The sequence below is a fragment of the Grus americana genome, chromosome 1 (assembly GCF_028858705.1).
Source record: "Grus americana isolate bGruAme1 chromosome 1, bGruAme1.mat, whole genome shotgun sequence".
Taxonomy (NCBI): Eukaryota; Metazoa; Chordata; class Aves; order Gruiformes; family Gruidae; genus Grus; species Grus americana.
In genome coordinates, this window is record NC_072852.1 from 84,466,728 (window position 1) to 84,491,052 (window position 24,325).

Below are 24,325 nucleotides of genomic sequence, written 5' to 3' on the forward strand. Positions count from 1 at the left end.
GACTGCGAATCCAGATAGCAAATTCCAAGAATGATGGGGAAAACTCTCAAATGCTAATCTTGTTTGACAGACTAATTCTGATTTAGGTTATTTTGTGCTTTTCTGTGCTATGCTGAGCCTCAGTGTAAAAAGCAAAGCCCCTCCCCTTGAAAACAAGACCACTAAAGATATTTTGCACAGACATTCAGAGAACTGCAGTGAATTGTTACTTCAGTGAAGTCTGAAGACGGTGGGTTGGTTTAGGTTGCAGTAGGTTTAGGGGAGGTTCTTGCAAGCAGGATAGACTGGGATCTCCACCCCTTGCTGCAATTATAAAGGCACTAACATCTCAGGAAGGAGCCAGAGAGGAGTTGAAGGGCCGACTCCTTTCCTCTGGAGTGCTCGGTGAGGAATGTTGCAGAGCTGTTGAACTAGCAGGCAATGAATTGTTTCTTGGGAAGAGAGCTTATCTCTTTCTTCTGTCTCACAGTGAGAAAAATGTGGCTGAAGTTTCTTTTGGCTATTCTTCTCCTGCATGTAACTGCTGCAAAGGAACCTGAGCCGTAAGAACTACCATATTATTACTAATAGTATTGACTATAAGGCTTTAAAGACAGTGCTAATTAGTACCACTACTTTTACTTTAAATATTAAATACTGGCATGACTCATCTTTTCTATCTGGAGAGCTAAGTTAAAATGGAATGTGGATGGCAAGTGAATGGTTCTCATTTAATACAGAGCAGACCTTCTGCCTATTGCAGAACTTCCATAGCAGTTGACGTGTGTGTTCAGAAAAGCCAATAGCAGCAGTAACAGCAGTGTGCTTTGCTAAAAGCAGTTGAGTCCAGGACTCAGATAAAGGGCAAAAGGGCAAGAGTTGGGGGTGCTAGAAGAGCTATGTGGGGAACCCAGGGGTCGACTAGTTGGGAGCTGCAGGGCAGGAGTGAGGGGCACTGGCAGAGTGTCCTATGTTTACCCTAAACCAATCAGTGAATACTGAATAATAACAATACTTCTGTATTTGTTTTGTCCTGTTGAGGCTATTTCTTCTTTCTCTATGATGTGACCGCTTTAATGTTTGGATCTCACAGGCAGTATGTCCTGATGGTGCCTGCTGTCCTCCAAACTGATTCTCCAGGTCAGGTTTGCCTGCAGTTCCTTAACCTCAATGAGACAATATCCATCAGAGCCATCCTAGAATATGGTGCTGTTAACACCACTATTTTTGAGAAAACCATGACAGCAAGCAATGGTCTACAATGCTTCAACTTCACGGTAAATTAATTTTAATTTGTGTCCCAATGGAAAAGAAATGTAAGGAGAGACAAGAAAATATGAACAGAGAGCACAGAGGGAGGAACAAGCAACAGCAGAAATAAGACTTGTTGAAGGAAACAGGAAGCAGAGGAGAGATACACAGTAACGGAGGCATTTTTAATAGACATAAGAAATAAGAAAGGTCCAAGAAAGGTGATGGAAGGTGATGAAGGTGATAGAAGTGGGATGGGTGTCTCTTTGTAGGAGCACAGGCCACAGGTATAGCTGTTCAACAGGTTCTGGAGCAAATGACTTCAAGACTAGTAACCTTCCCTTGTTCTTCTGTTTCCTCACAGATTCCTCCTCTCAATTCTGCCCCATTGGCTTTCATTTCCTTCTCTGCCAAGGGCAGCACAGTCAACCTAGAAGAGCGGCGGTCGGTGATGATCTGGAACATGAAGAGCATTGTCTTTGTGCAGACAGACAAACCCGTTTACAAACCAGGACAGAGTGGTGAATACCTATTTAGTTTATAACATGTCCCTTAGGAAGCAATTTCTACAGATAGGATTTCTCTGCCAGGTGTTTTTCAGACTGAGCTACAGTCTAGGCAGTTGCTTCAGAATTTCTGTTAAAACCTTTGCAAATATTTGCTGTGAGGCTCAAAGAGTCATCTTCAGCATGGCAGGAGACTGTCATCCCATGGTGTCTATTATTTTCTTTGTCCCTTCCTCCCAGCTGACAGAAGAGGGGAGCTTTTACTGCTGCTGTTTCATTACTGGTGATAGGTCAAGATAGTGGAAAGAGATGATTATTAGATCACTACTTCAGTGTCTGGCATAAAACAATGGTCCCATAATCTTCTGTCTGTGATGCTGATCGGCATCAAAAACAGTCTAGAGACCAAGAGTCAAATTCGTTATTTTAAAATTAATTATAAGTTTTTAAAGACAAAATCATGCTATTTATCTTTTGGGTTCTGACAGTTTTAGACTTTATATTTTCATTATGCTGTTTTTCCTGCACAGTAAGTGCCCTATCCATACTTCTCATCTGGCCATTGAACAGAGCTCCATGTATGCCAAGAACTATTTATCTATATCCATTCCTTAATGCACTTCTAGGCTTTAAGGCTTCTAGCACACAGCTAGAACACTGTAGGAAACACTACAAGAATACTTCTTTCCAGAGGTCAGCCAAATAATATAGCCATTCAACTGGATCTGTTATACTTTAATCAGGGATGAGTTCTATATACATACATACATAGCATGAAGGAAAGCTTATCAATCAGAATTTGGTGCCAAATTGATTATTTGTCAAATGGCTTGGTTTTGAGGTGGGGGAAGCAATAGACTAAATTAAATGATGAAAAGGTAATGCTTTGTAAGGACATTTTTGACAACATTTCTGTGTTTTTCCTTGTGCAGTAATTCATTATTCTCCTTTCAGTTTTTCTCTTGCTAAAAAAAAAAAAAAAAAAAAAGACAAAAAACCTGTGCAAGATGAGAACAAACTGAACTAAGAGGAATTACACTGCATTAGGAAAAACTGACACTTCAACTAGTTTCAGTAACATTTGGAACTTTCATATGTTCAAAGCAACAAACCCTGCTTTAGAGATGGGGAAACAAAGAGGAACAAATTTGCCTTCCTCATGCAGAACGCCACTGAAAGAGTTATGGCTGTCACTTGAGACTGCCTGACCTGCACAGCAGTTCTTACTTATCCAGTCATCCTCTTTCTCTGAGGTTAAGCAAACTTTCATGAAAGAGTGTGAGAACTCGATGCTGGAGAAAAGTCCCCTTGGCAAAGTCTGTGTAGGATTCATTTACCTTCAGATGCATTTTATTACCTGCATCCTGTGCAAGTGGGGTTGTTAGAAGATCCAGTGAAACCGGGAGTACTAATGAATGCAAAACGTCATGCTCAGCCAAATAAACTACAGTTAATGTTAACACCCTGTTCCTTGTCTTTCAGTGATGTTTCGTGTTGTTGCCCTGGATTACAATTTTAAACCTGTTCAGGAGATGGTGAGTGACCAGTAATATTCCTCTGTATTTAAAATTGCTGGGAGACAACCTCTTCTCGAATTTTAAATAAACAGTTGCTGTGGATAAAATGAGATATTGCAGAGACTACATGCCAAAGAATTAACACGATTTTCCTAAGCACATGATATAATCCACCCTTATGTTAGAGTCACAGGGAAGAATGCAAGTGTGTAGCACATTGGATTCCTGACACAGCACCTCCTGCTATTGCTGGGAAAGAAACTCAAAAACGCCTCCACTTTGTTGCTGCAGACATTATTTTAGCTCTGACCAGAAAGCCCATGGTTCAGTCTCCTCTTATTACAGTTCAGCAATTGTTGCTTGCAAAAATTGGTACTTGGACTATTTTAGAAATGGGGAAATGAAAAAGAAAGTTGTTACCACAATTGCTTATCTCATCAGAGGCGCTCTTTTCATTACCAGCAAGCTGTCTTCATGCTCCTAGTACATAAGCCAAGAGATGAAAGGGTCTTTACCGGCCTCTTCTCATGCAGTTGCAATGCAGAAGACAGTACACTGTTACCAAAATAGCTGGTGCTAATAAGCAGAGTGAGGACATAAGCTCAAAGAAGCCTAAATCATGGTTTAGATGCACCTCTATAACTTACTAACCTGCTCTGGGATTGCACTAAATCCAGTGTGCTCAGAAACTGTCCCAACATTCTCATTTCATCTCTTCATTTTATGTAATCTTCTTATTGAAGCAAAACTGCTATTAAACTGATTAAAATAAGAGATGAGGCTCTCTGATTACTGGCATTATACTGATTATTGGTTAAACATTTCTCACAATCCTGGGGAAAATTAATTTGTGTTTGTTCAGCCACCTAATCTCTTCTTCCACTTCATTTTTTCCTCTTTCAGTATCCCTTGATTGCAGTTCAGGTAAGAGCTTTTTTTTCTCTTTGTACTGTTTTACACATATAAAAATAAAACCACATGTGCTTATATCAGTTTGTATGTGTCCACACACACCCAAATCGTACTCCTGAGTACACTGGCAGAAATTAACATAAACTTCATAAAATCCCAGAATGCTGTTCAGGCTTTACTAACATGGAAAGAATACCTATATTCATCTCAGTAGTCAAAAGTTGTACTGTTCTTATGCCTGCCTTTGACTCCCCTCCAACTCCTCCAGTTTACTCAACTTATTTTGGGGTGTATATTTTCATAACTCAAGTGCTGCTGAAAACTATGAGCAAATATAGGTTGCGGATACAATTACTGGCTATGTTAGCACTTCCATGGCATTTTGTGGTGGGCTTTAAAATAGAAATTGTAGTCCATCTCTAGACAGCACTCTTGCAAGTTTTCATGTTATACTGTTAAGTCAGATGCTTTTATTTTGTTTGCAGTGAAACATACATATTTTGAGCGCTACATGTGTTTTCCTGCAATCAGTGCTTTAAGGAGTGCAAGGAAATGGTGTGAATGAGTTTTCTTTAGTCTAACTAGCATAAAATATACTCAGAGGCAAATGACACCTCAGTGGATGCAGAAGAAATGCTTCCTTCCTTCCTCTGGGAGCTGAAAAACACTGGGGTTGCTAAAGACCAAGGTTTGTGTGGGATACGCTCAGATGAAGGGGAAGCATGAAGATTTTCTTACTCTCCTCTCTTGATAGAAAACTAGAGCAACATATACCAAAGAGCAGGGAAGAGCAGCATTGTACAATTTCCCCTGATGATTGAGACTAATACCTAGGCTGGCAGAGCATGCCTAAATCTGAGATCAAGAGATGAGAATCTAGAAACATTAATAATCAGAGTACAAAGGCATAATTTGCTCTATGCATTAAGCAACTTCACCAATGAGTTAAAGCCACTTGCCCTATTTTCTTCTTTGTTTCTGGATTTGTATGCAAGTAGCAAAAGATTTCCAGGGAAAAAAAACTGTGAGTCTGTATTCTTTTTTTGTTCAGGATCCACGGGGCAACAGGATCTTTCAGTGGCAAAACGTGACATCGGAGATGAACATTATCCAGATTGAATTCCCACTAACTGAAGAGCCTATCCTGGGGAACTACAAAATTATCATAGCAAAAAAGTCGGGAGATAAAACAAATCACTCATTCCTTGTGAAGGAATATGGTAAACGCTACCCCATGTTTTTATTCAGAGTAGAAAACATAATTAGAGATGACGAGCCCCTATCAATCAACCCTTTTGACTGCTAAAACTTCAGACAGCTTCCTGGCAAATGCAGCTTCAATTAGTTGTCACTAAGAATTGGGGGGGGGAAGTAAAAAGCCAAAGAGGAGAAATTAACCATTTTGCACAGATTCAGCCTGGAAAATAATCAGCATAACAAATCAATAAGTTGATTTCAAATTTCACCGTGACAAATTAACCTTCTCCCAACCATGTCCACAAACTTTCTTGGCCAAAACTCTGCAAGGCATCTAGACATCACAGGATTCATCTCAGAAGTCCTGACTTCTCTTCAAATCTTTGTAGAAATACTTTAGTGAGCCTTCACAGGTCAGGCCATTTCTCAACCATTTTGGCACACCACTTCTAATATCCCGTTCCATCTGTGACTAACACTGATGATATATCCTCATTTTCTCTTTTACATCATGAGGGCTTGCAAGTGTTGGGTTTTTTTGTTTTCATTCTTTGTCCTAGTGTTGCCAAAATTTGATGTCACAGTCACTGCACCAGAAAGCCTTACAGTCCTGGATTCAGAGTTCACAGTGAAAGTCTGTGGAGTGTAAGTACCAGGTGCAGAGTGGTTAGAAATATGCTGAAGAGCAAGAACTTCCCAAGGATTGGGGAAAGAAACAGGGCTTAGAGAAGAAACCAAAATAAATAGGGCTTCGTGCTCATGTCATTTTATTATATGAGTATTATCTTCCAACTGGTGTTTGGTGGGTTGAATAAATCTTTCAAGAGGTCCCATGCAAAAGTAGGATGTGCCCACTGCCAGTAACCCACTTCAGAGGGAGATTCGTACAGCAGAGCACCATTAAATTCCAGAGGGGTCTTAGGGTTCCAGCTGTCTTTAACTCCCTCTCCAAGCTTAGTCCTTCAGAAGGACCTTGCTTACTCTAATACCAAGATCTCGTAACTTAGAATCCAGGGTTGAAATCCTGATCCCCTTGCAGATATGAGGAGTTTTGCTTTGATTTTAGTGAGTCTAGAACTCCAGTCTAAGCTGAAGAGTGGAGACAACAGTCATAATTTGGTTGGTAGCCATGTCTGTCCATCAGGCTTACAGAGGTATTTACTTTTACATTTAATGTGTGGGTTTGGTTCATGGGTTTAGGGGTGAAATAGAACTCATTAATATTTCAGCTTCTGAGTTGTATTACCTTTTTGTAACAGTAGGAGAGTTAGGAAAAAGCCAGTGAAACTATTCCATTCTCTGGCTTCCCAGCTCACTGCTCATGCTGGGTCTCTTCCTGCATATGTTAGCTTAAGTCAATTTTTCAAGCGTAAACTCATGGACCTATTTTCTCTTCCCCTAGGTACACCTATGGCCAGCCTGTTGAAGGGAAAGCCCAGATCAGCGTGTGCAGGGATTTTGATTCATATGGGAGGTGCAAGAAAAGCCCAGTTTGTCAATCATTTACCAAAGATGTATGATACATAATTATTATTCCTCTTTGTGCTTGTCCTCTCTCCTCTGTTCTGGCTTCTCTCCCTTTGCTCATCGCACTTTTCTTTTTCTCCTTGATGTTTTACTTCACTCTACTCATCTATTTGCTCATATCACTGCCTAAGAACTCAGGGCACCTCATTTCTCTTTTTGGTTCCTACAGGCCTGAAGAAGGACTGACATGTTCCTTCTTATGACTCAGTTTCCCATCCAAAACCTGTAGACGGTGATATCTCCATCAGTTCTGTTAAAATCATGTTAAAAGTAGTGGGGAAAAAAATCACTCACTAAAGAAAGATCCTGTGTATTGCCAGCATCCTTTAAAAGCTGCGATCCTTGGTAACAGGATTTGTTTTCTTCCCTTTCCAGCTGGAGACAGAGGGCTGTCTCTCCCAGGTTTTCAGCTCTAACATCTTTGAGCTAAATCGCATTGGCTACATGAGGAACCTCGACGTGAAAGCCATTGTCACAGAGAAAGGAACAGGTAAATCCTTTCTAGACAGTCAGAAACAGCAACAGTGGTGTAGTCAAAAAGGAGAGTAGGAGATATTCAGCCTCTGCCTGCCGAGTACAAGGATGTCTTCCTAAAGAAGAAGATCCATTTGTATAAGCACAGAAACCATCTTCAAGCAAACACTAACTCTGATGAAGTTGTATGCAAGACAAAGTATATCTTCTCTTGACTCTGGACATGTCTTACAGGCCTGCAACTTACAGCTACTCGGTCTATTTCCATAACTCGGGTGATGACCAGTATACAGTTTGAGAACATGGATCGCCAATACAGAAGAGGAATTCCTTACTTTGGACAGGTAGGCAAGGGCATAGAGAGCTTGTATTGAAGATGACTGACAGGCAATCACATGATAACAGTGATGGGAACATTTGGGGAACTGTTTGGGGTGGGGGGTGTTCTCCCCAAGTTTCTTTCTTTAAGTACAGGGCCCTACTGGTAATTCTGAATGCTGAAGAGTATTAGTTTATTCTGAGTTTGATTCTGCCAGATAATACTTTGAATCAAAACAATTAGTTAACTAGCATTTTTCTAACTTGCATTTTAAGCTTCATAAAAATCACTGCCTCTCCCTTCAGAATTGACTGTCATATGCCAGCAAGAGATGAATAAAAACATTAGGGGATGAGGGAAGAAAGAGCAACAGGAATTTAAGAACAAAATCAAGAAAATAACAACAGTTTATGTCTGAAAAAATTTCTTCATTATTTTATGTTTCATGAAAAATCCCACAGTGGTTTAAAGAGTAGGGATAAACCTCTCTTTCCTTCAGTTCAGCCTTTTTCAATGAGGAAAGGATAAGGGGACATCTCACCAGTAGCACTGAAAGGAGAGAAGAGATTGTCTTTCAAGGATTTTTCCCCTCTGGAAGATGTCTATATAACTTTCTTACTTGGTCCCCACTCCCACTCCATTCTTCAGTTTGCTGTGGACCTTACCACCTCTTACCGAAGGATGGGGGTCAACAGGCTCCCTGGGGTGATGTGCCACAGTGAATTCCTCAAATGCACACGTTCTCACACACACTAGAGGTTAAACACGTTGAAAGACATGTGGTTGGGATGTCACATCTCAGAGACAAAGCTGCTGCTGCTGGCTTCAGGCAGCTTCTTTGCTTTTGTACAAAAAAACCAACCAAACCCTCGAGGGTCCTATCAGGGGAACTATTGTCTGGAAGCCACTGATACTTTCTCAAAATGCAGCAGATCCCAGTCCCTGTCCTTGTACCATCACATGCAGTAGGAAACATGTTGCTGGCCATGTTGTATGCCTTCACTTCTGTTGCATTCAGTCCCACTGAATTCAACGTCCACCTGAATACTTTTAGTTCTCTGTTGCTGTTTTTGTTTCAGAGGTCATTTGTCTCCATGCTGTTTCTGGACAGTGAGGACAGTCAGTCTCTTAAGATTGTATTTAATATAGTATTACTTCTGCCAGGTTTTTCTGAAAACAACAACAACAAAACCCAAACCCAAACAAAAAAAAAATCCCCTCAAAATTAAAGTTCAGTTCTAGTAACCTAGAATTTATCTTATGGTGTCTGTTACTTTTTATTTGTTTTTTTAACACATAAACAGCAGAGACAGTGGGGACAGAAAATTGTTCAAAACAAAGATCTGGAGAAAAGGCCTTCAGACACTGAAAGTATGAGCAGCAGACTCTCAAGACTAAGGAGAAAATGGAGGAAAAGAAGTACATCTTTCAACTGGAAATGTGTAGTCATAAGGGACTGGACAGGAAAGAGATGAGACATAAGAAGTTCTTGCTTCATGAAAGGATGTTACCAATGATGCAGCAGATGCTGAGGAAGCTCCTGCTCCAAATCTCATAAGATAGTCAAGATAGCTGCCAGAAAGTGGAGAGGGACATTTCAGCTCTTAAGTATTGCTTCGAAGGGAGAAGAAAGAGCAATTCTGCTGTGTGGAGAGCAAAGGAGTGCAAAACATTAGTATCTACATACAGAAAGATAACACGCTGAACATGTCTCACATTCTCTTTTACAGATCAAGCTGGTAGACAAAGACAACTCTCCTATTTCCAACGAGGTTGTTCAGCTATTTGTCAATAACAAGAACACAGACAACTTCACCACTGATGATAATGGCATTGCCGAGTTTAGCATTGACACGTCTGAAATGTTTGATCCTGAGATCAGTCTGAAAGTGAGTCAAAACAAGGCTGAATAGAGACAGAGACAACTGCTCTCGAACTGAACCCAAAAAAGATGAGATGAGGTTTGAACTCTGGTAATAAAAATGTGCTATCTCTGGCTTATTTCATGTTCTAGACCTTTCAAAAATGATTATAAAAGAAGCGAGGAAAGCACCTGAGTTGTTGTAATGCAATGGCTTACTCCAAGACTGCAAGACCATTGTGCTTCTTTTTCCTTATCAGTTTGGCTTTAGATACAGTTCTTAAATATATGCATTGTCTGAACTAATCATTCTGATATCAGTATGTGAAAATGATTTCCCTAGTGACATGTGTTTTATTTCCTTTTCTTCCTCACTCCCTCTCCTGATCAGGTAACTTATAAATCCAGTGACCAGTGCCACTCTGAAGGTTGGATAGAGCCTTCCTACCCCGATGCATTTCTCTCCGTCCAGCGCTTCTACTCCTGGACTAGCAGTTTTGTGAGGATTGAGCCTTTGTGGAAAGAGCTGAGCTGTGGGCAGAAGAGGATGATTACTGTGCACTATGTCTTGAACACAGAAGGATACAAGAGCATCAACACCATGAACTTCTACTATGTGGTGAGTGTGGGGTTGTTGCATGGTTTGCTGAAAGGGCTTGATGGGGCAGCTATCTGGCAGTTCATCCACAGCAATTACATCAGTGATTGATCTTCTGGCTTTTGGATTACCAGCCAGCACAATGGCCAACAACCCAAGAACAGAATCAGCACTGAGGTGGTTACCCATTCGGGAAAAATTACCCCCATTGCTGGCCATGTTACTCTATTTCATAGTAAGGAACCACCTTCATAATGTCTCAGGACAGGGTTCTTGTCTCTTCTCTCCAAGAAATTCTTTATGGTATTCCCTGCCACCTACCCCTTCCCTTCTTTTTTCTTCTGCTTCCTGACCAGTGACAAGGGCCATAGCAGTAGCAGTGGCAGTGGCAGCATCAAGCATGCCCTAAGACTGAAGTTTAAGCATTTGAAGCCATCTCAATGTATATGCCTTGATTGTCCTGTCAATGTACATTGAACTTGATTGCTGCTTTCTCCCTCCAATCTCTACCAGCCCATAAATGTATTGCTCTTCTCTGCACAGGGCATGGCAAAAGGCAAGATTGTCCTTACGGGGGAAATTAAAGTTAATATCCGAGCTGGTAAGTTATGTTGCTAATCTATGTTTCTGCATTTAAAAAAAAAAAAAAAAAAAAAAGGATGTTTGAACTGAGGACCAAGGCAAGACTTCCTGGATGTATACAGCAACTGTTGGGAGGGCTGTATCTCTGTCCATCCATCCATATGTGCATGATACTAGCACTACCACTAAGATCACTATAAAGTCAGATTTAGTCCAGCAACTAGTTCAGTTGATATGAGTCAAGAAGTAGTGTCCTGTAAAGATCTTCCCAAAGGATAATGTGGGGAATGCAGAGTGTCTGGCTTAGGGGGCTATCTGATTTTGGCCATATGTTCAAACCCACAATAAATCTGAGAGCATCTGGATCTAAAGCCAGGCATGTCACCTCCTGGCAAATCCAGGATTTTTCAGTTTATTGTCTAAGTACAGATTACTCCACTGACTGGTATTATAGACAGTGGAGGATGGCTACTACTACAGCAGAACTTTGCGCTTCTCTCCTTATTGGTCTCTTTCTCTCTTTTAACAGACCAAAAAGGCACTTTCACCATCCCATTTGTGGTCAATGAGAAAATGGCTCCAGGCCTTCAGTTGCTGGTATATACCTTACACCCTGCCAAGGAGCTGGTGGCAGACAGCATCCGATTTCCAGTTGAGAAGTGTTTCAAAAACAAGGTGAGAGGCACCAAGATACAGTGAGTCTTACCTGCTGTCAGATAAATACAAATTTTTTGCGTACACATTCACAACAGGTTTCCAGTTTCCATCCACTTCTCTCAACATTACTATCTTCATTCTTTTTTTCTCTTTGGCTTTATATTTCTTCTCTACCACCACCTCCTGGCCTTATTGTCAGATGGTAAATGTTCTTTTAACATTAAAGACTACTTTTCATGAAACCCACGCTACTCCCAGATGGTTCCTGCCTCTCTTGAACTATACTAGTGTCCTATCTAGACTGTCTGTTCTTCAGCATAGCGAACACACTTTGGCCTTATCTCACTTCACTATTTAATCTATTTTTTTACACTTTTTTGTTGAAAAATTAAATTTGGGTTTACCAGAACTAAATACATGTAGAAAAGAAAGCAAAATAGCACTCTGAGGTTTGACTTCCATGGTTTTACCACTGGTACATTTTCATTTGTCATTTTGAAATCAGATTTCACCATTAATATTTTTCTAATCTTCAGTTCCTAAAAGTTAAAAAGCATGAGACATTATGAGAAGACAAAACAAGTGAGATTAAAAAAAATGTTTCCAGTTACATGATGTGCTTCTCCCCTCCTACTTTTTCCCTCTTATCTAACATAGATGTGAAATAGATTTTGCTCTGAATAGATTCAAAACAAAATCTGTTTTAAATATTTGCTGAAGTGGGCCACGGACCTAGTAAAAATATGTGTTATAGTAAGATTTGATTTGATAATAGCAGCAACAGAATCACACTTTATGTTAAATCGCTTGAGTTAGGCTTCATTTAGGCTATCACGGGAGTCTAAGTGTGCTTATTGCCTAAGCCCCCATTATAGCCAAGGCCTGGTCAACAGAGGCAGTGGAGACCAGACATCCCTCTCCAGTCAGACTATCCGTGCTTTAACAGAAGAGCCTTCTGCTTTCCTTCTTGCCTTTCATTCACACACACATCCAGAGCAGCCCCAAGCAGTAGGGATTAGCCGTAACGAACATCTGTTTGATAAATTTCAGGTCCGGTTGCAATTCTCTGAAAAGCAGATGCGCTCAGCTTCCAATGTCAGTTTAGTCATCGAAGCTGCTGCCGACTCCTTCTGCGCTGTGAGGGCAGTGGATCAGAGCGTGCTGCTCCTGCAGCCTGAGACAGAGCTGTCTGAGGAAATGGTAAGCTGCCCAAACAAACACATTGTCCCCTTCCACTGCAGCACGGCTTTCTCCTCCTCCATTACACTGTCTCTCCACTTGAGACTGTTAGACTGTGTTAGACTGCTACCGCTTTTGGCATACGCTGGTTATAAACCATCTATAATAGGCAACATACAGCTTTTGTTTCTTGGCAGCCAGAAGTCCTCTTTCATGCGGGATTTGGTTTAACCAGTGATGGGTCCCTGGCAGCACGACCCTCTGGCCTATCAGCCACTCGTCCCAGTTTCGTGTCATCAGCAAACTTGCTGAGGGTACGCTCTGCCCCATCATCCAGGTCATTAATGAAGACGTTAAAGAGAGTTTGACCCAGTATTGACCCTTGGGGTACAGCACTAGTTACTGGCCTCCAACCAGACTTTGTGCCACTGATTGCCACCCTCTGGGTCCAGCCGTTCATCCAAGTTTTCAGCCCAGGAAACAGAGCATTGTTTTAAAGAGGCCAACATCTCATCTCTGGTAATTTGCAGCACATGATGGTGTAATCAGAATTGATCTTTCCACACAAAGAGGTTTTGTGTTTCCTTCCCCTCACAGATATACAACCTGCATCCCCTGCAAGACTTTCAAGGCTACATCTTCAATGGGCTCAATCTAGAAGATGACCCCCAAGACCCCTGTGTCTCATCTGACAACATCTTTCACAAAGGCTTGTATTACACACCTGTAATGTCTGGATTAGGTCCAGATGTATACCAGTTTCTCAGGGTAAATGTCCTGTACATTACTTAAATCTGTTGAAGTGAGTTTCCGCTTAGGTAGCTTTAGATATTTCTGCAAATGACGCTGTTAGTAAAACTCATACATGACAAACTCTCGTCATGGACATCTATTCTCAATTGACTCTGGTGTCTACTGTGATTTTCCAGCATACACAAAGCTCCCACAAGTCTTTGCATAGATGTGTCTAGGCATCTTTGTGGTGGAAAGTCAGTAATGGAAAAGAGGGAGGAATGGAATAAACTTCAGCTACAGTATGGTTATGGCTAACAACGGAATATGTTTTTTACAGGATATGGGCATAAAATTTTTTACCAATGCCAAGGTTCGGCAACCAGTTGTGTGTACTAGTGAGACTGTAAGACCTTCACCATATTTCTTGAATGCAGGATTCATGGCTTCTACACACCATGTCAAATCATCAGGTAATATAGGGGACAGGAAAGAGATTCTGTTTTTCCCCTTAAATGAAGCAGTATTCATGTGACATGGACACGACAGTACTCATGTATCACATTGGTATTGATATTGACTATTGGTCTGGCACAGAATGAGATGGCTTAGGGTAATGGCCAATGCCCAAAAAAAGCCTTTCAGGTCTACGCTTCTGATTCATGTCCAGTTTCACGCTGGGAAATGTTGGCAACCAGTAGAGTGTCACACAAAACTCGCATTGTTGACACTGATTCTCTTCTGACCAGAGCTTGTTTGAAAAGACAGTGCAACGTTGTGGACAGCAAACAGATCTGAGAGCCAAGTGACCTGAGTTCTAGCTCTAGGTCTCGTGCTCATATCTGCAGACCAAAGCACTTCAAGTAATGTTTTCTTTCTAAGTGATACTAGGTTATACCTAACTCAGAGATACATTAGTGACATTAATATTTGTGTGGCATTACCAGTAGTCTCAGAAAGAAATGGGTAAACACTAATCATGCTTCATACTGGCCCATGTATATTAAAACCTGCCCTTTCTGAGAATCTTCATTATATGAACCAGGCTTGACTAAATTCCATTTATCTCTTCCCAGCTGAAGTTGCTAGAGAGGAACGTGGGAAGAGACTCATCCTTGAGACTATTCGGGAATTCTTCCCTGAAACATGGATTTGGGATATAATTCTAATTAAGTGAGTACTGCTTCTTCTGTCTCTTTGCCTTACTTTTAAGAGTTACTAAATATGTCCCCTAATGTCCTGCAAGGTGGCAATTCCTTTCCACCTCTTCTTACCTTTTGGCCTGGAAGAGTAAGCTTTTTCAATCATCACCTGCCCACCTGCCCTCCTCTTTTCCGTGACAAAGACATCTATTCCCACAGTGTGTGGTACCATAAGTCATATTCCCTTCCTATGAGGGAAGAAGGACACCTTTATTTAAAATATGGGTCTGCAAAACAAGAATTCTGAGTTTTCTTTCCAAACTCAGGGAAAGGATGGGCAAAAGAACTTTCAAATGGGCTTTTCTCAGAAGAGTTGGGTGATAAGTTCGAAGGAGGACCTGAATGGGGGATTGTGCAGACAGAATAGGAGCAGTGCTGATTTTTAAAACCATTGCCTCTACTGGGAAGCAAGATATATGAAACTTACTCTTTCTAAACTCATCCTTTATTCATTCCCATCAGCTCTACTGGAAAAGCCAGCATCTCATACACCATCCCTGACACCATCACCGAATGGAAGGCCAGTGTCTTCTGTGTAGAAGAGTTGGTTGGATTTGGTATGTCTGTGCCTGCCACCCTGACAGCCTTCCAGCCTTTCTTTGTGGACTTGACCTTGCCATACTCTATCATTCGAGGAGAAGATTTTCTGCTTAGAGCCAATGTCTTCAACTACCTTGATCACTGCATTAAGGTGTGTACACGCTCTGACACTTTACCCCATTTCCAAAGAAGCTGCAGACTTTGTAGTCTGACCAAAAAAAGCAGCAAAATGATCAGTATAGATGACTGGATCTGCCCCTGCACTTGAGTGATGTACTGCTCATTCTATGTGATGATAGATTTAGCCTGACTGGATTCGTCCTCCTAAGCCACTACAAAGCAGAGGGAGAGCTGTGTGAACTGTGACTAGAGTGGGTGTATAAGCAGCTGTCTCTAGAGATCCATAGAGGAAGGAAACAAGTGCTTTGCAGAGTATCATCCAGCATTCACAGTCATGCAAGCTATCAATGGTTTTAGTGGGGTCTTTTCTTTAGGGAGATATGTGAAAGTGTGAAGAAGTGAAGGGCTTGTGCTTGCCAAACAGAAGAAAGTGGGAAGAGCAAGAAGTGGAGAGCCAACAAACCCTTCTGCTTTGGGGTGAAAATTCCCAAAAGTACCAAAACAGGGAGCACAAAAGTTCAGTACTTGCCCTACAGAGTATCTGTCCAGCTAGAGGGTCTATTGATCCCAGACACTGGGGGACTGTGCTCTCAATATTCAGTACCTTCCAGGTAAAATTCCTCCAGAAAACAGGTGCACAGCACCTCTGCATGGAGGGAGCTTACACATGGTTTAAAGGACACTTGAAGAAAGAAACACAGGGATCTTCTGTTTGGCTTCTTGGTTTTTGCATTGTATCTAGGAATCCTGAAAAAAGAGGCAAGTGTAGAGTCTAGATTTCTTCTGCTTGATTCGAATGCTGAAAATCAGCTCTCCAGTCTCACAATAAGATCACCACGAAAGGAGGAAAAACCAAGACACAATTTAGGACTGTTTCTTTCCAAACTCTGTTAACAGTTTGACCTAACAAAACAAAAAGGCCTAGGGTTTTAAGCATCCTAGAAAAAAAGATCTCCGTTATTGAGGCTTTCATCTCTTAACCTTCTTTTTCAAGTATTCTTAAAACAATAGAAGAACATTAATGAGTGGTTTGCTTTGCAAGTTAATTCAAAGCAACTACCACCAGGTCAACTGAACATAACTCAATATCATGATCAGGAATCAAATGTATGCATAAGATATTTAACATCTCAGTGGAGAATGTCATGAGAAGCAAAAGGGAATACTGTTAAGGTTACATCTGATGGATGATTCATCTAACACCATCATCCCAGGCCTTAAGTCTGCTCTACACTGTTAACACTGGACATAAACAGAGACTATCTCATGCTCCTCTAAAAAATAAAGCACCATTTGCCTATGATACAAAATCTGCATCCCATCACACTCCTCTTTCTGTTCTCAGATTAATGTTTTGCTGTCAGATTCCCTTGATTATCAGGCCAAACTCATCTCTCCAGAGGATGATGGATGTGTATGTGCCAAACAAAGAAAGACCTATGTCTGGAATATTTTCCCTAAAGAAATTGGTAAGTGCCTTTGAATCTACCTAGTCTTCTGTCCTGAGATTGATACTAATCAATTTATACCTCACCTGAAAAACCTAATCCTCTTCCAATCTGGAGAACCTGGTCTACCACTGGTCTTTCCAGCTGTCTGGGCTAAAGAGCTCCTCCACAACTGCAGTGTGTTTATCATTCCCATTTTCAGAGATCAGTTCTCTTCCCATATGTCTCCCTAGAGTGACTGACCGTTCATTATGTTGCACTACTTAATATCTGTAGATATTATAAAATGAAATTTCTATCATTCTGCATGGTAGAGGTCCATTTTTTTTCTCTTTTTCTGCTACTATTTAAGGAAATGTAGTATTCAGCATTACTGCAGAGACCCAGGATGATGGAGCTTGTGGAGACAAAGCACCTAGGAACATCAGTATTGACTACAGGGACACCCAGATCAGAACACTGTTGGTTGAGGTACTGCTGACAGGTCTTACTGTTTGCCCTGTACTCACTTCCATGAGGAAATAAAAATGCAGCAAAAGTACCAAAAGCAAGTAAAAGTTTTTCACATTTCCTAAAGAACTCCTGGTTTGGCTCCACCTTCATCTGTCTGGGACAGGTTATGGCTGTTCAATCTAAGACCAAGTTCACTCCCATTTGATGTCCTCTTCCATCTGTAAGTGCACATCTCCCTCATGCAGAGGACAAACTGGAAATGGTGGACTCCATCTGATGGGAACTCCCTTTTAGTAGCAGCCACATCAAGTATGAACCTGTAAACTGTTGCTTCAATCCAGCTGTCTCATGATGCAGGAGCATGGGGTGGCGGGTGGCTCTTCTGTCACTGCATTTCTTCTGCATGCTTTGTTCTCATTTGCCACATCTGTCTCTTCTTCCCATCGCCATGTAGCCTGAAGGCGTCAGAAGGGAAAAGACCCAAAACTCCCTAATCTGTACAAAAGGTAAGGGTCTTATAAGCTGCTGTCCTGAGAGGAACTGAAAGGAAGATTGGAATTTGCACTCTTTCCTGCAATGCTTGTTGATGCTATCCCTCCCCTTTTCCCTGGAGTTGCCTAAATGGCAGCTAGCGTGAGTGCTTACAGTTCAATTCCCTGCTATGAACGTCCTGTGTGATCTGCTGCACATCATTTGGGCAGTGTCTGTGCTGCAGTCAACAGTACTCCAATGCTGAAGGAAGGCTGCTATGAAGCTATCAATGGGAGATGACCTTTTTGTGCAAAATCTATCCTGTGTTTCATGCACTCATGTTTGACTGCTGTCCTTTGTTCCAAGGATAACTGTAGCTTGCAGCTTTCTACTTCCACTGGGAATGGGAGAAGGCGTGTAACATTCCCTTCCCTGTCATCTCAGGGCTGACTGCAAACAGCTTCCAAAGTTTCCTGGAAGCTCTGCCTAAAAGAGACCCAAAAGCAGCCCTGACCTCAGCAATCAGCTCTTCCCAGTGTCACACTGAAGAAATCCCCAGGGTTCACAGACACTACAGCCTGGTAGCACCAGCCTTACCCTGTTCAGCTAATTTCTGTTGAGCAATGACAGTTACTGCACCATGTGGTCTGTTTCACACAATTTCGGTTTTACTGTGCCCCCTTCTCTTTCAGTGTTCTTGGAGACAGCTGTGAGTTTCCATCTATTGCTGTCTCTTGTGTGCAGTTTTGCACTATGCAATTTCTACCAGGATCATTTCACTGCTATAACCAATGTTCCTACACAAATGACCACAACACACTTAATATTTTTCTCCACAGATGATGTGGTCATTAAAGATGTTGCTCTAGATCTACCTAAAAATGTGGTGGAAGGATCAGCCAGAGCTTCCTTTTCTGTTATTGGTAAATATATAATTAATAAAACATAAAAAGAAAGAAAATGTAAAAATACAAAGTGAAAGTTTTTTTCAGGATTCAAAATGTGAGTCTCCACTCTTTGTGTGGGAAACTTGTTAGCAAAGAGACTGATTCTCATCCTGTCCAGCGATGCTGTTTCTTGCATCAGAGAAATGAAGTTTAAATATTGTTTACATCCTTCTTCACTTTTCTGTTTAAATTTATTGCATTTGAATGCTTTGTTCTGAAGTAGCACAGTTCTGAGTTATGACCCCAGCCAGACTCATGCCAGTAAGACTTTTTTCCACTCAGCCATTTGCAAATCAGAGATGCTAGTGGAATCTTTTCAGTCTTTTCCAGGAAATAACCTGGACTTCATTACATGACTAGTAGTGATAAAATCTTTGCTTTTACTGTTGGTGATTTCAGCTCATTACAGAAATTCCTTGCTGGATCTGTGCTATCTTTCCTAAAAATAGCAATTTAGAGGTGGTCTATGATACATCTGTATGACCAATGTCCCTTTTCAGCATTAGCTGTTAATTCTGCAATATATGGCTCACTGTAGCATCTCTGTTCCCCTTCCCTCCTCTGGAAGTGGGAGTTTCCTGGAAGTTCTTTTTTTCATTTCTAATAAGAAGTATCTGCTTGAAGTGGCACTGAAATAGGTAGTGTCTCGGTGTGGGCAATTTAGACTAAGTAATGAGAGGCAGGAAAGGGTTTAAGCTGAAGGAGGGTTGATTTAGATTAGATGTTAGAAAGAAATTCTTTACTGTTAGAGTGGTGAGGCACTGGAACAGGTTGCCCAGAGAGGTTGTGGATGCCCCCTCCCTGGAAGTTTTTAAGACCAGGCTGGATGAGGCTTTGGGCAATGTGGTCTGGTGGAGGGTGTCCCTGCCCATGGCAGGGGGGTTGGAACTAGATGATCTTTGAGGTCCCTTCCAACCCAAACCGTTCTATGATTCTACAATTCTATGATTTCTTTGTTGACTGCAAAGCAGAACAGAAGAAATCAGTCAACACTGAGAGCTTCATGCTTGTTGGAAATCTCTGTAGTACCAGACAGGCTTGCAGCCCCAGCTAGGCTTTCCCTGACTCTGCCTATGTAACAGAAATTACTGTTTATTTCAGTGGCCATGAGCTGTGCCAATTCCCCCTGCCATCATCTCTTCCCCAGGCGACATCATGGGCACTGCCATGCAGAACCTGCACCAGCTCCTCCAGATGCCATTTGGCTGTGGGGAGCAGAACATGGTCCTGTTTGCACCCAACATCTACGTCCTGGACTATCTGAACAAGACAGGGCAGCTGAGTGCCGAGGTCAAATCCAAGGCCATCGGATACTTAGTGAGCGGTGAGAGCTTTGTGCTTTCCTTACGATGTATGTTGAAATTCCCACTGAGGCCCACTGAGCAGAAGCAGCAGCACGGCTATCCTAGCAGTACGGCGCTGCTGCTGTAGCACAGCTCGGAGACCCCAGGGACTGCCCTGATCAAGACATTTAGCTCCTTTATCTTCTTTCTTTCCTTATCCTATTTTGCTGAGACTCAACTGTCATGTTTCCTTTGAGGTACTGTCGTTTAGTCCCTTTCTCCTTTTCCACTCAGGCACAGCATGTAGCCTAATCCTATTAGCTTAGTTGGAGCACAGAGCTGATACAGCGCTGGCTATTCTGTGGCTCTGTTTCTGCAGGACACCATGTTCCATGCTTCCACCTAAGCTCCCTCAGGGATCCCCCACTGCTTGATACATATATATATTGCCTTTTCATGCTTTCCCGCTGTGGTTTCAGATAAATCTGATAGCAAAGAGAATAGGGTTTTGGTTTTAAATTAGGAAACACTTCCTCTTCTATGTTTTTGCAGGCTACCAGAAGCAGCTGTCATACAAACATCCCGATGGGTCCTACAGCATCTTTGGCACCAGAGATAAAGAAGGCAACACCTGGTGAGTGACTGGGAACAGAACTGGCTCAGAAATGAATTTGCATTGGATTCACATGATGCAGGTAAGAGGCATCTTTACTAGGTAAATAAGATGTGCAGAGCTGGCTAGGACTGGGACTCTGTAAGTAGTAAGAAAAATGGCTCTCTACCCCCTGCCAGGTGGGGTGCGCAGACAGAAAGTGATCCCTAAAGATCAAGCAGACTTTTCAATTCACATTCCTGCTGTCTCCCATGAAACTCAATGCACTGCAGTGCTCTGTAGCCAGGATCAGCCCCAGAGTGTGCTGGACACCCTTCCTGCATCCCATCTAGCTACTATTCCTTCAACGACCTTCTCCTGGAGTAGCACACAGAGGCAAAGCAAGCCACCAGCATGTTGGCTGTAACTCCTTATGTTTATGACTAGGATGAATGGAAGGGCTTACTTTTTCTGTTCCTACCTCCAATGCTCATCTCACAGCTTTATCTTTCCCTTGCAGGCTCACTGCCTTTGTGTACAAATCATTTGCACAAGCTAGTCACTTCATCTATATTGATGACAATGTCCAGGCTCAAACCTTGATGTGGCTGGCAAGCAAACAGAAGTCAGATGGCTGCTTCCAAAGTGTTGGGACACTCTTCAACAATGCCTTGAAGGTGGTAGAGAATTACTTCTTGGTCAAGTTTACACTCTTATCATTAAGAACATGCTATCCCATTGCTGTCAAAAACTATACTTTACTCCAAATGCCTGTCCTCTGGCAAGGGCTAACTCTCCACACCTTACAATGACTATTTTCCCCACACTGTATTTCACATCTTATGAGCACCTGAGATAAGGTTACAGGACTGTAAGCTAGAGGGAGTGATGTTTTTTGAAGTGATAGCAGTGGCCTTCTCTTCATTTAAGAGCCATCCTTGCTATGGGTACACTCTCCTTCATTGTGGACTGCCTCCAGAGCTGGCCACACTCTCCCAGCTGGGATATGGCAATTCATATTTCAAGGCTTCTAACTCTTGCCATTCACTGACAATTCCTCTCTCCATGTCCTTTTCAGGGAGGAGTAGGTGACGAGCTGTCACTTTCTGCCTACATCACAATTGCCATGCTAGAAGCTGGGCACTCCATCTCGGTAAGGAGACCTTCAGCTGCTGGTATTCGGTTGGAATTGGTCCCCAGCTGTTGACTTGGCTCCAGTGTCTGCTACAAATTGTTCAGTTGGAAAAGAGAGATAGAGGGAGAGAGCTCCCAGGGAGCGTGACCCTGCTCTGCACCTGCACTAGTTGCTGTGATAGAACAGTTCCCCACCTCTACACCTCTTCAGCCACCAGTGTTCAATTAGAAATTGTACAGACCTCAGTGGGATTAGATTTTCTATTTGAGAGACCCAAGACATTAAATGACACCTTTTAGTTTTTGATTAAAACATCCCTGACAAGTAGTAACCCACACACTAGGCTTAGCTTCAGATATGGCTTAGTCAAGAAAGTTATTGCAGCTAAATCCATAAAGTCTACAAATTGAACTAAAAGCTATGTTGGGAAAATAAAGATCCATCAGAGTGAAAAGCCAACCTGTCCTTTTTTAAAAGTGGCTAGTACAAAGAGACATTAGACTTCGATATATGAATTTTACTGCCTCCAATTTGTCACATCTTTTTTGAGGACCTTTCTGTGATTAGATAATGCATTAGCAAGGACACAGAATCAAATTGTGAATGTCTTTTGCTTGGTGAAAACCTATTACAACTCCACAGAGTTAAATTAAAATTACACCAGAGTCACTGAGGATAGAGACTACTAGGTTGGATTTGTTCAAGACAACAGACTCTTGACTATAGAAGTGCAGAGTGAATTGTTATCCTGGAGGTAAGCAGAAAGAATTAACTAGGAAATAAACAGAACAGTCTGCTGTTACACACCAACATCTTCAGGAACCCACTGAAAAGCTACTTGATTTGTATGATGTTTCAGTCTGAAATTCCTCCTTAAAGAATTCTGTATTCTCTCTCTTGAAGTCACTATATAAACTGAAGTCCAATTCTCATTGCTGTAATAGTGACAGAATGAAGGACAGGTTTAAAGAAAATAAATATTTGATCAGGTAAAGACTACTGTCTTGAATTAGACCCATATGTTACTTTTTTTTTTTTTTTTTAAGTACCCTGTAGTCCGAAATGCCCTTTTTTGCCTGGAGACTGCATCTGAGAAGAATATCAGTGATGTTTACACTCAGGCACTCATGGCCTATGCTTTCTGCTTAGCTGGCAAGGCAGAAAAATGTGATTCATTCCTTAGAGAGTTACAGAAATCAGCAAAGGAAGTCGGTAAGTTTCAGCTATTTTGGGAATTTGGGACATGGGAAGAGGGAACAGATCTCACCAATGGTACGTGGTCTAACCTTGACACGAACCAACCTCCGCAAATAATCTATGGAGTCAATTCACAGCACATCTGTTGCTCTGTAGAGAGTACATGTGAAAGAGGCCAGGACACAGTATGTCACTGAGGCAGCATAGAGCAGTGACACCCATAACCCATTCTGGTTGCTCCTCACCTTCTCTTTGTTTATTCAGATGGCTCACAGCACTGGGAGCAGGAGAAGAGATCTCCCTCAGAAAAATCCCCCTCCTTCCTTGACCACGCCCCATCAGCTGAAGTTGAGATCACCAGTTACATACTGTTGGCATTGCTCTGCAAACCCAATCAGAATCAAGAGGATCTCACAAAGGCCTCAGCGATTGTGCAGTGGATCATCAGGCAGCAGAATCCCTATGGAGGTTTCTCTTCCACCCAGGTGCCGAAACTCCCTTCTGCTCCCCAGCCAGTCCTAGGAATTGGGGCACTGGTTCAGGGTGCCAGTGGGGCTTTGATTACCTAGTCTTATTTCTCTTTTTTATCTGCTGTCTCAGAGACCAAACCTTTCTCTTAGAGAGAAGAAAATACATTTTTCCCCCCCTCTTCTTAACTATGGAAAGGTTAAAGCCACACAAAAGTAATTTGATTAGCAATAAATACAGATATTTGTGTCGGGGATAAGCCTAGAAAACACCAAGTCCCAGCTGTTACATGACCACGAAGTGCTCTGTAGTTCCCTAGAAAACACAAGCTTCACCATTATGAAAAACTCTAGAAGTATGCTCTAGTGCTCAGATTTCATGTTCTGAGACTTTCATATGAGTAGACATCTCCTTCACCCTAAAACATGCATGCCAGAATGAAATGGCTCATCATATATTGGACCCTGGAATTATACACAAATTCAGGGTTTCTTTAACCAGGATGAAGCGACTGTGCTTCGTACTGAAACCGTGACTTTGACCTCCTCTGCATCGGTCACCCTGTGTAGCTAATTGTCTTTTATTATTTTCTTTTCCTTTAGGACACAGTCATTGCTCTTCAAGCCCTCGCTGCTTATGGTGAGGCCACCTACAATTCTGTTACACAAAACGTAGTCAAGATAACTTCCAAAAAGCCTTTTGAGAAGGTATTTATTGTCAACGATGCAAACAGGCTCCTGGTGCAAGAGACTCCCCTTCTTGAGGTCCCTGGGAAATACAGCCTAACAGTGAATGGCAGTGGATGTGTACTTCTGCAAGTAAGTGTCTGCTCTCCTCTTCATTGTGTATCACATTCTGCGTACAGTACCGTCATGTTTTTGATGATTCTCCATCTGACTTCTCTTTATTTTTTCTAATTAATTTCCCTAAACTATTTAAACACTCTTTTCCCCGTCCCACATTCTGACTTCTGTGGAGTCACAGCATGGGAAAAAAGAGTCCTTTCTGACTAGCAACTGATTTCTTTCTGGGACGTGACTCTGTGTACAAGAACCTTCATTGTTAAAGAGCAGAACTCTGATGTGTCTGTCATTGATGCAAGCAAGGATCTTCCACATAAGACCAAGAGCAGCATTGCCAGAAAACTTCACTAAGTCTGACACTTGTTTTTTGGAACG

The 24,325-nt window shown here is 41.9% G+C and overlaps 1 protein-coding gene across 1 annotated transcript in view; it reads left to right on the top strand.

Moving 5' to 3' along the window:
- Positions 1–420: 420 nt before the first annotated feature.
- Positions 421–24,325, top strand: part of LOC129206624 (ovostatin-like) — a 29,783-nt gene continuing 5,878 nt past the window's right edge. The window contains exons 1-30 of the mRNA XM_054826168.1: positions 421–542; positions 1,073–1,256; positions 1,595–1,751; positions 3,219–3,271; positions 4,157–4,177; positions 5,217–5,385; positions 5,923–6,007; positions 6,765–6,876; positions 7,265–7,379; positions 7,598–7,707; positions 9,413–9,571; positions 9,935–10,162; positions 10,685–10,742; positions 11,253–11,398; positions 12,431–12,580; positions 13,157–13,327; positions 13,632–13,764; positions 14,368–14,464; positions 14,956–15,184; positions 16,499–16,622; positions 16,954–17,072; positions 17,509–17,560; positions 18,365–18,448; positions 19,620–19,796; positions 20,308–20,389; positions 20,868–21,024; positions 21,426–21,500; positions 22,529–22,694; positions 22,944–23,164; positions 23,750–23,965. Of these exons, the coding sequence (XP_054682143.1) occupies positions 421–542; positions 1,073–1,256; positions 1,595–1,751; positions 3,219–3,271; positions 4,157–4,177; positions 5,217–5,385; positions 5,923–6,007; positions 6,765–6,876; positions 7,265–7,379; positions 7,598–7,707; positions 9,413–9,571; positions 9,935–10,162; positions 10,685–10,742; positions 11,253–11,398; positions 12,431–12,580; positions 13,157–13,327; positions 13,632–13,764; positions 14,368–14,464; positions 14,956–15,184; positions 16,499–16,622; positions 16,954–17,072; positions 17,509–17,560; positions 18,365–18,448; positions 19,620–19,796; positions 20,308–20,389; positions 20,868–21,024; positions 21,426–21,500; positions 22,529–22,694; positions 22,944–23,164; positions 23,750–23,965 (3,972 nt within the window). The remainder of the gene's footprint in view (positions 543–1,072; positions 1,257–1,594; positions 1,752–3,218; positions 3,272–4,156; positions 4,178–5,216; positions 5,386–5,922; positions 6,008–6,764; positions 6,877–7,264; positions 7,380–7,597; positions 7,708–9,412; positions 9,572–9,934; positions 10,163–10,684; positions 10,743–11,252; positions 11,399–12,430; positions 12,581–13,156; positions 13,328–13,631; positions 13,765–14,367; positions 14,465–14,955; positions 15,185–16,498; positions 16,623–16,953; positions 17,073–17,508; positions 17,561–18,364; positions 18,449–19,619; positions 19,797–20,307; positions 20,390–20,867; positions 21,025–21,425; positions 21,501–22,528; positions 22,695–22,943; positions 23,165–23,749; positions 23,966–24,325) is intronic.